Source organism: Gossypium hirsutum, chromosome D05 (assembly GCF_007990345.1).
Source record: "Gossypium hirsutum isolate 1008001.06 chromosome D05, Gossypium_hirsutum_v2.1, whole genome shotgun sequence".
NCBI classification, from domain to species: domain Eukaryota; kingdom Viridiplantae; phylum Streptophyta; class Magnoliopsida; order Malvales; family Malvaceae; genus Gossypium; species Gossypium hirsutum.
This window is the reverse complement of record NC_053441.1, coordinates 9,527,732-9,543,830: the sequence shown is the minus strand read 5'-3', so window position 1 is coordinate 9,543,830 and position 16,099 is coordinate 9,527,732. Positions and strand designations below refer to the sequence as shown.

Here is a 16,099-nt window from a genome sequence, read left to right as displayed (position 1 = left end):
TTCTGAAAATGTCTCATCAAACTTAAGGGGTCGGTGCTCTATCATTCATTCCATCCATTACAATATCAAAAATCACACAGAAATTAAAGATAAAAACACACACAAATTCTTAAAGACATCAAAATGTCTAATCAAAATGATTGACTCTAATGCTTCATAATTGAGCACCATTCGGTATCCAACCCCCAACCTATCGGATAGTAATTGGATAAAAACTTTAATTAGAAAAGAAAAAAACAACAACACGCTAATACCTAAATTATTACGGTAAGTTAGATTTAATCTTTGTCCTTTATCATCCCGGCTTAAGGCTCATTATATTATTATTAGGTTTGAGTCCATTGGTACTGGTATTTTTTTGTTTTCTATTAGACTTACGGAGTAGATGAAATAATTTTACATGATAAATATAAATTATTAAAAGTTGATATGAAAATTGAAAGTTGAAAATTTATAATGTCTTGAATTTAAATATTATAATATGTGATATTTATAAAAAAAACAAAAAAAACAAAATGGTTTTATAATAATATAAAGACATCGCTTGTTACCTTAAAAAAATCTTCCTATAGATCTTAATACATGATTATGCAAAACCTGTTTCTATTCCTCAAAACAATGAGGTGAAAGCTTCTAGAACTTAGAAACAAATGAAGGAGCATTTATATTTGTGTTGAGTTAATTTGGTTTTACATGTTTCTATATGATTTATTTAAGTTAATTGTTGCATGTCATGTTTTATTCTTTAAAGAATAAAATTTGAATAAATTAAAAATATTTAATTATAATTTTAAGCAAAAATATTTAACACAAAAAATCTATTCGTGATAGATATTATAAAAATTATCAGATTAATTTAAAATTTTACATGCACAATAAAATAGATTATTGAGTTAAATCCAAACAATAATTTATTGTAATTTTAAAATATAAAATTAATTAAGTTTACATCAATATAATTTCGAGTGTATATAATAATAATAATAATAATAATAATAATAATAATAATAATAATAATAGGGCTCCTTATTTTTGTACACCGTGGAAAGTGGGTGCAATAATAGGATGGTGGAAACCAAGTGGGAAATAAGCTCATTACAACCACAACATAAGATGGGCGATGCTAAATTTTCAAAGTCAACCCCATCTGACTTTGAATCAAATTTCGATTCTTTGCAACCTTATGTCAAAATGTTGTTATTTGTCATTTACAAGTTGTATCATATTTATTAATCATATCATGTTTGAATTGTATTATGAGGTGGTTTTAACTATTTTTTCAAAACACTCTATTCATACCATACATTTATATTAATATAAATTTTCAAATGTACGTCGATTAACTCAATTGATATGTGTATTATTATCAATAGGAGGACGTGAGTTCGAGTGCGCAAAAGCTCATTATCCTCTTATTTATGACTTGGGGAGGAGCTATGAATAACTTTAGACATTATGTCAAAAAGAGTACATTTAATCAAAACCCATATTGAAATTATTTAAAAAAAAGTTCAAATGTAAATCAAATACTTTAAACACTAAACCCGTTAGTTACTTATATTTATTTATGATAGTTCTAATTAAGTAATATTTACTTATATTTAAATAATTTTATTAGTATTTATTTATAAGTTTTTCACAATTTTTTAGTTTTATTTAATGATAATGTGTTATGTTATTATTCATCAAGGTGCATCAAATGTTATTCTTTTTTTCATTGACTAATTTTCTTTCACAATAAAAAACTTTGCAATGAAATAAATAAACTATATTGCTAATCACCACACTATTAATAATATTTTTTTTCTCATCTTACTATTCAAAATTTTCTTTTTTGGTCTCCCGATATTCAACGACTAACAAAAATTTGACGTGGCATCTTTTAAATTTGCATAATAATAAATTTAACCCTTAGTAATTACACATTATGTCAATTTAGTTTTAATTTTTAAATTTAGCTTTCAACGTTTACATATTATATTCATTTATCCATTTTTTACACGAAAATAACAATGTGTAAATTCGAAATAAAAACAAATATATATTTTTAAAATTTATATTTATTGTGAAACTAAATAATCTCCGGCTATATTGCTTTCTTCTACTTCAAATGATTGATAACTTAAATATCACTCAATGGCAATTAATTCATTTTTTGTTAGTTTGAGCTGATTGCCATTGATGAAGTAAAGCCTAATTTTTTTTTTGAAGCTATTAGACTTAAAATTGAGTTGAATTAACAGGGTATGTTTTTCATTTTTGGAAATTGAATAGGGTATTTTTCAAAATTTGGGTTGTTTAGCTTATTGTTATTGTTGTTCTTCATTTTGTGATGGAGTCAAACGTAGGGATGAAGTGATATCATTCTAATCGCTCCTATTTATCAACGAAATGCATTGTTTGGTATCGACTAGACGACCAATAATTGAGTTTATTTGCAACTTTGTTTGAACTCTTGTCTCCCCAAGTTGTTTATCTTAATCATTTATTCATTAGACTCAACTAAGCCTATAACGTTTTCGGCTCCAGATGTTGATGATTTCAAAGGAGGATTCAATTTTCCTTTAAATAGTGAGCGAACCGAATGAGCAATGAGGTTCTCTATGTTTGCTGAAGAGGGTAAGCAACAGTGATAACAACAACAAGAGCAACTCCCCTAAATTGACATCGAACAATTCAAGCATTGATCTTGTGAAATCGGTCAAGGGTTAGCCAAGGTAGACCTAGTAATCTAAGTTGTTAGTTTCCGATCCTACAAAGTGAATGAGAGCATTAAGAGAAAAAAAGAGAAAATGAAAAGCTTCTGATCTTGAGCTTACGGGTGGTTCCAGTTTTGGCAGATCTTTTTATCAAATTTGGAACATAAATTAATTTTTTAAACTTTTTAGCTGAATAATTATACAACGTAAAAATGTTAGTGGTTAAATTTATTATTATATTAATTTTCTATTAATCATCTAACTATTCTTTTAAAACAAATATTATATCATTTTGTATTTAATTGGTAAAAGGTGTAGAGTAGGATATTATTGGATGCTGGTTGAAAAGTGAAGAATCACTATGAGAGGTTGTGATCAAAGTATGAAACTAAACGCACTGCCCTGTCCCTTCACCAAACCAATCGCTATCCCCAAACGCTTCTCCCCCAAATATATATTCCTTACCACAGTTTTATTTAGCTGAATTCCGATGAGTAGTAATTTCAAGTACAAAGTTCATTTACTTTTTTGATCTTAAGTTAAATGTAAAATAGCTTATATACGTATATAAAGAATGAAGTGAAGGTGAATGTAAAAGGGGCATGGCCTTGGTCTCATAAATGGATAAAATGTATTTTTAACTGAAGTTGTGAGCCTTAATGAAAATGCTTCACTTGTTGGCCTCGGTGAAGTTGCATAAATATTACCCATTTGGCATTAACTAACGTAAGATTGTTAATTACTATACCACTTATGGTTTTGTAGTTTAAAAAATCCTCTTTATTTATTTCTATTGTTATTGTTATCTAGTTGCATATAAAAAAGAGCAGTTTTGTATGAAAAGTCAGCGACTCCTTCTCTCTCTTGAAAAGAAAAAGAAAAGAAAAACCAGTCTTAAATTGCTTTTGACGAGAAGAAAGAAGACATCGATCGATCAGTTTTGTTCTAAAACCTTGAAGAAAAACACTTGGTTTCTTTCATATTCCCTTTCAAAATCAAAACATTTGCATGTCTTTGACGTCTGGAATCAGTTTGGTGCAAATTAAAGCTGAGAGAGGAGCCGAGATTGAATATAGATGTAGTAGATTTGTATGACAGAATCAGCTCTTCGTTTTCTTACATGTTTGTTTCTTTACACATGGATAACTACCAAGGTGAAGGTGATTTAAACGACATAGTTCGGGCAAGTGGCGGTGGTCCGTTGAGCTGTGCCACTGGTCACGGTTCTAACACTGTTCCTGCTTCAAGCTGGCAGCAATTCCCCTCCGATCCATTGAATTTCCCTTCTTCAGCCATGGAAGATCATGGTTTAAACGCTTTTGGTGACCCTTTCTCCGCCATGAGAGATCCACTTCTTCACGAGCTTGACGTAGCAGCTGGTTGTTCAGCTTACTTTAGCAGCCCTAATTCAACTGATCATATCATCAATACTACCAGCTCCGCCACCGTTGAAGCTGATACTTGCAACTTTTCCGGTTCGAGTACAATGGTTGGGCAAGGTAAGCTGTTTGAAGAAGACATGCCAAGTCCTTGCAACATATTTTCTCGGATTCAGATCTCGGCAAGCTCGAGTAAGCTACCTGTGTCGCCCTGTGATTCGCCGATGATGGCTGCTTGCGTTTCCCCGAGAGGAATTAAGGCGCCTGCTGTGCTTCCGAGCGACATGATTAATGCTAACACCTCAAAAAGTTGCTTGATTGATAGCACAGGCCCATTGCAGATCTCATCTCCGCGGAATCTTGGCATCAAGAGAAGGTTAGGGTAATAATATTTAATTCTCTTACCTCGTCTTCGTTATTCAACTGAACCCCCCCTTCAACTAGTACTATATTTTTTTATTGCTCTTCTTTTTGTCTCATTAATTGACAGTCATGATGCATGAACTAATAGCATTTAGGAAACTAATTAATGAAAACTTTTGTATTAACTTTGGGTTTTTTCATTTCCTTTCATAAAATTATAAGGTAAGAAATTAGGGTTTATTGGTACTAATTAAATCAAATTATAACATTACATATGTCTGAATCTCATATGTTGGAGAAAGGAAGAGGTGGTGGTGTATGATTTGCAGGCATCTGAAGTTTACATAAATGCTAAAACGTTAAAATCCTGACAGCCTTTTAATCAAACCTGAAAAAGGTATGTCGATAACTTAATTGGGAAACTAACCTAGCTTTCATGTAGTGACATGAAGTACTTACTTTTCTTCCTTAACCCACCTGCAGTAATACGGATGATATTCATTGCTACAATCACTTTCACCTTCTTTAGGGAAAATTATGACCAAAAATGTAAATCTGATCATATGTCACCACAAAAAAAAAAAAGTATATGAAGAGCTAAAGTAATAAGCATATACTCTTTCTCTCCCAAGAGATAATTATTAGCCATAGATATGAATGCTATTTCTTTCAAATAATGGTATATCTTTTCTTTCACTGATGTAAACTGTTATATATATATATATAGAAAGAGCCAGGTTAAGAAGGTGGTTTGTATTCCAGCACCGGCAGCTGCAAACAGCAGGTCTAGTGGAGAAGTAGTTCCTTCGGATCTGTGGGCATGGAGAAAGTACGGACAGAAACCAATCAAAGGTTCCCCTTATCCAAGGTACATACATACATACATACATACATACATACATACATATAGATAGATAGATATATACACTATAATATAATATTTTACTGGAGAAATATTACATTATTGGGTAGTTAGTTATGTTAAGTTCTGATTCGCAAGATGAGCCAAAAGCTACTAATAAGTTTGAGAAACTAAAGCTGCAGTTGCAGTAGCTATTCTGCATCTGTCTTCTGAGCTGACAAGCTGCAGAAGTCATGTTTCTTCGGTTTCTTAATAGAAACCGATTCACTATATGATACAGCCAAGCAAGCAAAAATTGCACATTTCATCATCATACGTACATGCTCGTCCCTATTTCGCCAATGCTTTTGCTAATATATGCAAAACATAAATAACCGATGTTTTCATCTTTGTTACCTAGTGCTACATTTGTGGTTCTAATCCTGTTTTTGTGTTCATAAGTTAAAGATGTTGTAAATCAGATTAATATGCAAGCCATCGGCTTTGACTGATATATAATAGTGTTATAATGTGGGTGAATTAATTGCAATAAATAATCCTTGTAAACTGCATTCTAGGGGCTACTACAGGTGCAGCAGTTCCAAAGGCTGCTCTGCAAGGAAGCAAGTGGAGCGAAGCCGTACTGATCCTAATATGCTTGTAATCACCTATACATCCGAGCACAACCATCCATGGCCGACCCAAAGAAACGCTCTTGCGGGATCAACAAGGTCTCAACCATCCAAAAACAATAATAATAATGCTGCTGCTTCCAAGATTACCTCACCACGTTCCCAGACCCAAAACGCAGTAACCCCAAAGGAAGAAGACCTTAAAGAGAGCAGCAATGATGCTTTATCTCCCACCGTTGCAGCTGTTAACTCAACCGCAAGCGCATCAGCTAAAGAAGAGAGTGAAGATATGGAGAAGCAGCTGGAAATAGACGATGCTGAATTTGGTGAAGGAATCCCCGAAACCTACAGACCTGCATTAATGGCTGGAGACTCGCAGCAACCCGAGGATTTCTTTGCTGAATTGGATGAGATAGAGACAGACCCTCTGAATCTATTGTTCCCACAAGGATTCGGTGGTGGTGATCAAGATGAGCAGAAAGAAAAGAAAATAATGGATCCTTTTGGTCTGTTTGATTGGCCACCAGGGAACAACGATGCTTCTTTCTGAAAGACGCCAAAAAAGGGTTTATAGCAAGACCTTGTTTTAGAAGCAACAAATCTCCACACTAAACAATAATTCAAGGTCCTCCTATAAACCTTGTTAGTGGAATATTATTATAACTTAAAAAATTTCTTTGGGGGAGTTATAATGTTATTGTTATTTACCAGAATAGTACGGAGATTAGGGGGGGAAAACGACGGAGGCGCTGGGATTGGGAGTGGAGTCCCACATTCCTTTAGGATGGGACAGAAAGCTGAGGAACAGAAGGTTTGAATAGTGTAACAAGTACGTGCCCATCAGACATGACTGGAAAACTCAGGGGCAGGCAGCAGTTTGATTTAGGATGGGACTTGCCCTTTCTTCTTTTTTCTTTTTCTTTTTCTTTTTTTGAGTGGAAATTAATTACTATTCTTCTTATGAGAAAAAAAAAACACCCCATGATTAAAATGCTTTGATGGTGAGGAAATAAGTGGTAAAAAAATCATTTGAAAAGCTTGACTTTTCTTGTCAAATCTTGTTGTCTAGGGATATGTGCAATGGTGAGAGAGAAGTATATTTTTTTTTTCTTTTAAACAAGCTTCGGCCTTGGCCTTGGGTTCCTCAGCTTTCTGTTTCTTTTATTATATATCCATCCAACCACCTAACTGTGTAATTCCATTTATTTAGTATTAGTATTTGGAGCTTGGCATGGGAGAGAAATTCAGAAATTTGCCACTTTTTTTTCTTTTTGTATTTTTGGGTACACTATTTTTCTTATAATTCATATTATCATATTCTGTTCAATGCATTGTAAGGACAGTTTTCAAAACCATCTACATTAATAGTAGCAGTATTTTTAATTTAAAAAGATTCTCTGTTAGTAGTCCAATCATGTGATGTGCATTTAATGATATATGTAGGCATGAGAATAACAAGTGTTTGTAGGTAACAGTCAAAGACTTTGTGTTCTAATCTACGGCACCTAATTAATTTCCTATGTAATTAATGTATCCATTTCTTTTAAACATTTAATAATTATTTTTTTAGGGCTTATATATATTTAATAATATAGGTTAGAAACCCAGCTGCATAGGTGATTTTCGATTCAAATAAATATTAATTTTATCATTTTCTACCTTTAAACCCATCGACTTTGTTAAAATTCCAAAAATGAAATTACTTATCTGAGTAGGCTAATTTAAATTTTATAATAATAAAAAAACTGAGTAGGAATTTGACTTCTTCATCTCTACTTATAAATTTTAATATATTATATTTATATTATTAAGTATTTTATAAATTCTTATAAATACAATGATATCTATATTGCATATTTATCATTATTTTAATATTTTATTTTTATAATTATCTATTAAGCTGTGAAATTTAAGTAACCTTAATTTGAAACTTTAATATTAATCCAGATAGTAATTATTAATTTCGTTTAAGTTAAATTCTTCTAATTGTAAAATTTTATATCACAAACATGGTGTCATATATGCAATGCCATGTTAGATTGCTATTTTCACACATTTTTCTTACTGGATTTAACAATTGAAGTTTGAATTAGGATTAAAATGATGAAATTGAAGAACATGAACTAATCCACAACCTATACATGATACAATATTAATAGTAAAATTGGACCTACATGCGCAAAATTGAGGGGTGCAATCAAGGAAAATTGTATTTCATTTCATTCATAAATGATAAACTTATAAATTAATACGTGGTAAAATTACACTGTAACTTAAAAAATGAAAAATATCTTTTTTATTCTTTTTAAAAATGACGAAATAAAAAATTAATATATAATAAAATTATATTTTGATATCTCAAAATTTTAAATTTAATTACGACTACTTAAAAAAATTTAAATTTGTTTAAGTTGACCTAATAAATTTAACTATCATCTTTGGCCTGACATTTCAAAATCTAAAAAAAGCATAAAAACTAAAATTAGCCAAATATATTACATGGATTAAAATTGCAACTTATGCATTTCACATGGAGTAATAATATAATTTGATATAAAATAAAGTAAAGAATATGTTGTCGACTTTTACAGTTAATAAACTGTGGGGGTTTAATGTTTGTATTTAAAAAGTTATAGAAAATTAATTTAAAAACTCAAATTCACACTATTTTTTGTGGGTTTTTTTCTTCAAATTTAGCTCTCAATTTTTTAAAATGAGTTGAATTTAACCATCAACCTTCCAAAAAGAGTTGAATTGCTATTTTTTCATGAAAAATTTGACTAAAATGTAAATTTTTAAACATGACAATCCTCGTGACAATCCATATGTATTTCATGTTAATGTTTTGAATTTTGAGTTATTTTATTGAATATTTTTATCATTATTACATTATTGATGATGTGGCATACAAGACAAATAATATCATGCTAACATGATGCACATGTGGACTGCCATGCAGGTGTCACATCTAAAAAAATTAATGTTTTAATTAGCATTTCCTTTAACAAAGTGATTTGACTATTTTAAATTTAACTTAAAAAATAAGAGCTAAATTGACAAAAAGATATAATTAAATTTATTATTATGCATTTTTTGGGGTTAAAATTTCCTATCAAGTATGGTTATTGAGTTCATAATGTATTGCTGCTGAAGTTAGTACGATTAAATGAGTAAAATTTTTTCTAAAGAATATTGATAGTTTCAACAATTTAACTATTTTTTTTTAAAATGTAGTAACTAAATTGAAATTTTGATGCAAGTATCTAGACGTAAATTATAAGTTGATGGAAAAAGAATGGTTTGATCAAAGATTTGATTATCACACTAGTTGAATTCTCGTCATATATTCACCATTTTGCACCTCTAAGTTATGCTTCTTACAGCTTACAGCCCTACCCTAATTTCAATCAGAAAAGCATTTGGTTCACCAATGGAATACAATCCCATCAGTTAAGCAGCCGAAGAAACAAAGCTTTGAGAGTGAAATTAGTCAGTAATGGTTAGGCAAAATTTGATTTGCTTTCACTCACCTTCTCCAGGTGGGTGATAGGCCTGATTTGGGCTACCAGAACCTGCCATGATCTACATCTGGCCTCCACCCATCATTAATGGCGATTGGGCCCTTTTGTAGTTCCAATAGCCTGCGAGGACTAGAAGTGCATCAACCATCTACCATTCTTCAACCAAATCTTCCCCACTTAACTTATTTCAATTAATTAACTCTGTGATGGGAGTTGAATAAATTACAATATGGTAATGCAGAACTCTTTTTCCCTTACTCTCATACTATATACATAGTTATGAAAATGTAATTTAAAAAATAAAATGATTCATACGCTTTTGCCCAGAGTACGCCACCAACCATAGCTAAAATTTGTCCCTTTTTAATACATTTATCCTGCTAAACTCGGCCAATTTAATGTATACAAGTATTTTTGTTAAAACGGTGATACATAACTAATGGAATGCCTAGAGTATTTTTATTACCCGATAAAATAATATTGTCAATATCGGTAGAAATGATTTGTCTTTCGTGAACTCCTGAATCTAGAGCCATTTGGCATTTTAACCCAGTTTCAACAATGCACTTCTCGAAACGAGAAAGCGGAACTACTTGGTGTTGCATATTATAACTCGTTAAAGCCCGATTCGTGTCATTATGCTCGATAAAATGGACGGTTTTTGTTTTTTTATATAGGTGGATAATGCGCTTAGCGCACTCAAACTCACGTCTTCCTGCACCGACAATAATATCGGTACAACTGAATTAAGATCCAATCGACATCGATATAAGACTTTTAACCGTTAATATAATAATATAAAAATAAAGTTTATATTGTAAAAGAGATACACAAATGGTTAAATTAAAATATTTGAGAAATGAACGAGTGAATGGAACTATAAAGATACATCACTAATAATAGTGAGTGAGTCATAGTTGTGGAAACAAAATCAAAGCAGGATATTACCTAAATTCCTAATCCAAATGGTTGCCACTACCACCATCACCATCACTATCACCTTTAACTAAAATATACAAAAAAAGAAAAAGAAAATTGGAAATGTCATTTGTCAAATTGAAGTCTATCTGTCTCCTCCTTCCAACCATACTATACTTCTGTGGCTGACATCACTTGGAATTATATCTCATATATGAATGCGATGCAACCAATTTATAATATATAACATAATCTTAATACACTAAATTATTTGTTTACTAAGATTTGCTAGAATATAAAATATTTTATTCACAATTATTACCCCAAAAGTTATACGAATTCAACTCCATAATTGAAACATAAACCAAGTATATCTGATTTGATAATAAAAAGAATATATATTTTAGTACTCATTATTGAGATGAAAAAAAATGAATTAGCATCTTATTCCTAATAAGACTTAGACTATGTGCCATGCAAATAGATTCATGAAAATTATTATACATTCATGTATTGGCATCTTTCTTTAAAGTTGTAGGTAATATACGTTCATAATTTTAGCAACTATCCATTTGATTTGACAATATACTCATATAATATATACTGAATGAGTTCTATCTCGACTGGTATCGGTATTATTACCTATGCAAGAGAATGTAAGTTCGAGTACTCTGAAATGTATTTATCCTCCTATTGAAGGGTTGGGGAGGAAGTATGAATAATTCTAGACAATTTGTATAAAAAAACCTATAATATATTCTAATTTTGATTTATTGTATTTTTGGCACCTAGATAACCTTCATCTTTAAAGCAGGATATAGAAGCTCTTAATTTGATTAATTGGCATTTTTTATGATATAAAATTTAAATTAACAAATTACATGGAAACTAGTTGCTATTTTAGACAAAGATATAAGTAAAAAAAAGGGTTTTATTTTATTTTATTTTACCACAAATTATTAATTGTAAAAGATTAAATATTAATAAATAACTATACAAGTGTGGCTTATTAAAACTATTTTAATCTAATAAAATTTAAAACAAATAAATCGAAATTGTTAAAATCTTATATATTCCTGTTAATTTTTAAATATTATAATCGTGCTTAAGATGTTATATATAATTTTTAACACTGTAGTCTATTCATATTTCTTTTATTTCATTTTTTATTAAGTGATTTCAATAATAATCTGTTGGAACTATCGTGTTCCCCAACAATAGTAAATTTGAAAATGATATTTTTATTTGAACTATTTTCCATGAGCACAAATGAAGAGCAACTTCTGCCATAATATATGGAGAAAATAAAAGGCTGATAAAGTTATAAGATAGGGTAAACACATATTACTAATTAAATTAAGGGTAAATTTTTATTTTGGTCACTTAATTATAAAAATTACAATTTTGCTACTGAACTATTCAAAAGTTTTCATTTAAGTAACCAAGCTGTTAAAATCGATGCTATATGTCTTTCTCTGTTCAAATTACTTGCACAAATTGAAAGTTTTTTTTTCCCTTCTCTTCTACAATTTTTTTTCATGAAACAACTTTGGATGTCATGAATTTGCCAACCAAAATTCAATTAGCTTTTTTCTTCGATCTTCGACACTGGCTGTCAGATAAACTTAGATCTAAGGCATGTCCTACTCGTCAAGGGGTATTAGTCCACCGCACTGATCATTGAATTATTTCTTGGAGTTCATTGGCAAAACTTTTTAAGAAGAAAAAAAAACTTAACAACCTAGTGACCTAAATGAAAACTTTCAAATAATTCAGTGATCAAATTGCAAATTTTTTTAATTAAATGACTAAAATTAAAATTTACCTATAATTTAGTGGCTAAACATTAAATTTTGGTGTAGAACATTTTTTTTCTAGTGTGTTGGTAAAATAATGAGATCTAATAAGGAGCGAAAGGATTGTATGAAAGTATGAATAATAAATTATATTTGTCTGTATGATTTTTAACATTTTTAGTTAGATTTGAATTTTTCAAGAGAAAAAGGCTAAAAGTTAAAGAGAAAAAAATCTGATTTGTCATTATTTTATTAGAAATGGATAAAAATAACGTGAAATCACAGTTTCATACAATCACATCCCGTGAGGATACGCGTTGATAATAATTTTCTTTACAACCCATAGATGTGTGGTAAAATTAAGAAAACAAAAGGTATTGTCTACCAACTAATTTTGGTAAATATTTAAATTCAAAGATATTAATTGTTTTTTGGTACAAAACTTTTGAGCAATAGCTAATTACGTGTGAGGATTTTCCCTCACCACATGTTGTGGTCCAACCCTTTTATCATAAATCATAATAACTTTAAGATGAAATAAGATTTCAAGAAAGTAAATAGAACAGCCTTCAAATTTTCTTCCAGTACTCTGATCCGTTAAGACAGACACAAGATGTAAATTAAATGTACATTACTCCAATGCCAGTGGCAGTGATCAACAACATAAATCTAGTTCATCACAGACAATGCATACAGGGATTCCCCAGCAGGACCACCCAACTTGTTTCCTACAACAACGTCCAATCCAAATGCTTTCATCATTATCGTCATTTATCATCTTATTCTTCAAAAGGTATAAGCAATTCCTCTAGCCTTGGCTTGAGCATCCCTGAGGTCCGTTAGGTACAGCCTCACAACACGAGCACTGAAAGGGTTGGTCTCTGGTTGGCCTCCGTTCTCCTCAAAAGCTACACGGAGGCGCCCTACCACACCATCCAAGCTGCTCCATGCTTGGTCGAGAGGGCAAGAGCATGAGCATGGCGATGGTAGGTCAGGAGGGTTGCCCCAAAAAGGACAGTTCCGTGTGTGGAGTTTAGTATTCCCGAACTGATAGTCCAAGAATTCAAGCACATGCACTCCGGTGCAGCGGGAGAGACCCAAGTGGGGGCGATGCTTCTTCAGGTACTCTACAAACGCCTTCCAGTCACGTCGCTTCTGAGATTCGTAGCGGCTCAAAGCTGGGAGCGCTGCACGTTGTGCCGGTGGTTGAAAAAAGGGTATCCAGCCATGGTTCGGCGCCTGGTTACTTGGATGATGAGAAGAAGAAGTGGTGTTAGATGAGACGCTTGCGGCGGCGGCGGCGGCGGCAACAGCTGCTGACATATTGATTAAATTGGGATTAGCTAGGGTTGTGAAGATACAGAAACAGTAGTCGGATTAAGGGTGATGGTTTCTTTACGTTTTTCTTGTTTTTCTGCATATAATTATAATTATGATGTTCACAAAAACAAGGCGTTTGGAATGTTGGAATGTTTATGGAGATATATAGAGACAGACACAGAGTGAGAGACGGGAGCGAATTTGTTAATAATTGGAGGAGTGTCGGAGCATCGATTTTATTGTTATTTAAAGAGAATATAAAACAAAACCATTGCTGATCCTCCAATAATCACTCGACACGTGTTTATAATTGGTTTTATATTAGGAGCTGAGCTGAGTCTGATTAATATTTTAATTACTTCAAATTGGGAAAGAAATGAAGCGAAAGCGAAGACGCCAAGCTAAGACGTGGCAACTGGCTAAGTACCGCGTAAATACGTTATTGCTGTCTGTAAGTTACTTTGGTTCCACGGAAATTTATATTTTGACTTTTTCACTACTTTTTCATATATATGACATGAGTTATGATATTTGTGTTCAAATTTTATAGAAAATTTAAAATGGTTATGAAAAGTTCTACAAGAAAAAAACCAAGAAATGGCATTATATTGAAATTTTAGAACACAATTTATATGATAAGTAAAATACAACACAAAATATATAAAATATGTATATGCCAGTAAAAATCACATATTTAAAAAATATATAATAAATAATAAAAGGTATGGTTTAAAATTAATTAATAAAAACATAATATATTAAAATTTAAAAAATAAATTTAAAGAAGTTAATTTTATTAAATTAAAAATATTAAATATAATTATTGATCCTAAAAAAACGAAAGAAAGAAAGTTAAGGGTGGTGAGTAATGATTAATGAATGAAGGAAAAAGCATGATTAGGGTAAAGGTAGGGAGGGATTAGGTGGTAGTGATAAGTGGACGGCCCTATCAAAAGAAAAAGAGGTGAGGGCAAGCCAGGTGACGTGTCAACAAATCGCGTACACGTCAGCACGCTTTGCTGACGTGGCAACAAATAGCGTCAACGTAAGCGCGATTTGTGTTCACGTCAACAAAGCGCTCTGACGTGGACGCGATTTGATGCCACGTAGAGCGCCCCTGAGGGCGCGATTTCCCTACGCGTGAACAGTGCAACGGTCATTTTTTTGACCGTTGCCCCCCAACAGTCAAAAAACAATCTATAAATACCCCTACCCTTTATTTTTTTCACAAACTAATCCTCTCTCAATTATTTTCTCAAATTCCTCTCAATTTGCTCTCGAATTCTTTCCAAATTTCTCTCAAATCCATATTTAATCTCAATTTGCTCTCAATTTCCTTTTAAATTTCTCTTAAATCCCTATTTTTAAATAATTTAAAAAAATTATTTTTTTAAAAATTTTTTAAATCTTAAAATTTTGTACGATTTCAGCAATGGCCAAAGAATTGACTCGTCTTGATAAGCGCGTCCACATGGGCATGATTTCACAAATTCTTTTGATAAAGCATCCTGCTTGAAGCATTTTTATACTATTTGCTCAGAAACGTCAACTCAAAATTATTTTTTTCAGGACATACTGTAGCAAAAGCGTGTCCACGAGGGAGCGATTTCACAAATTCTTCTCATAAAGCATCCTGCTTGAAGCGTTTTTTTATACTATTTGCTCAGAAATGTCAACTTGAAATTATTTTTGCAGGACCTACTGTAGCAAAAGCACGTACACGTGGGCGCGACTTCAGAAATTCTTCTGATAAAGCATCCTGCTTTGATTTTATCTTAAAAACCCATAAACACGAAACGTAATCCAATCTCGAATAAATTATAATTAATTTAATTAGGAAACCTTAAACTCTAATACCTTATTTATTTACTTTTTTCTTTAAACCCTAAAAACTCTAAACCTTAACCCTAAAAACCAAAAACCTAACGTGGGAAAACCGGGGAAAACGCGTCCCCAGGGGCGCGCTACGTGTTAGCAAATCGCGTCCACGTCAGCGCGCTTTGCTGACGTTGCAATAAATCGCGCCCACGTAAGCGCGATTTGTGTCCACGTCAGCAAAGCGCGCTGACATAAACGCGATTTGCTGACAAATCCTCTGACTTCGCGCTGACGTGGACGCGCTTTAGGGGAAAAGGACCCATTCCGGTAAATAATAAAATACCAAGCCCATTTCGATAAATTTTTAAAAAAAAAGTGACTTTTTTTAATATTTTGCCCATTACTTTAAATAAAGGAATTCAATTTATCAATTTAAAAAAGACGGCAACAATTCATTCTTAAAATCACTTATATAAAAACCGACAAAAGTTTACAAAAAAAATTTCCAACATTTTCCTTAAAGAATTATTTTAAAAAATTAGCACTTAAAATTTAAAATAATATGAATTAAAACTAACTCATAAAATCATTCATTATTTTGAACAACTTTCAAAACAAAATAAATTAAACAACTCAAAGGCTTGATTTTGATTGTACTCAAATTTGAAATTAACACACTACTATATATATAAAAAAAGAACCTCGTAAAGTTTATAATTCTAAAATATGGCTTCACCTGAATTTAGCTTGTGCCCTTCTGTTGGTATTCACATATTTCTATTTTGAAAATTAAATCCCTTAATTTTTTTTAA

The 16,099-nt window shown here is 31.6% G+C and overlaps 2 protein-coding genes across 4 annotated transcripts; one reads left to right on the top strand and one right to left on the bottom strand.

Annotated features, from left to right (window-relative positions):
* The first annotated feature begins 3,518 nt into the window (after positions 1 to 3,518).
* LOC107906333 (probable WRKY transcription factor 14) lies at positions 3,519 to 7,305 on the top strand. Of its 3 annotated transcripts, XR_001686703.2 has the most exons (4): positions 3,519 to 4,460; positions 5,169 to 5,309; positions 5,861 to 6,539; positions 6,626 to 7,305. XR_001686703.2 is itself a non-coding variant. In XM_016833303.2 (3 exons), the coding sequence occupies exons 1-3, from the start codon at positions 3,820 to 3,822 to the stop codon at positions 6,462 to 6,464; spliced, it is 1,386 nt and encodes a 461-aa protein (XP_016688792.2). In that variant the 5' UTR covers positions 3,519 to 3,819; the 3' UTR covers positions 6,465 to 7,305.
* Positions 7,306 to 12,703: 5,398 nt separating this feature from the next.
* LOC107906335 (protein LIGHT-DEPENDENT SHORT HYPOCOTYLS 4) lies at positions 12,704 to 14,008 on the bottom strand. Its single transcript, XM_016833305.2, has one exon. It carries the CDS (start codon positions 13,470 to 13,472, stop codon positions 12,936 to 12,938), a length of 537 nt encoding a protein of 178 aa, XP_016688794.1. The 5' UTR covers positions 13,473 to 14,008; the 3' UTR covers positions 12,704 to 12,935.
* Positions 14,009 to 16,099: the final 2,091 nt, after the last annotated feature.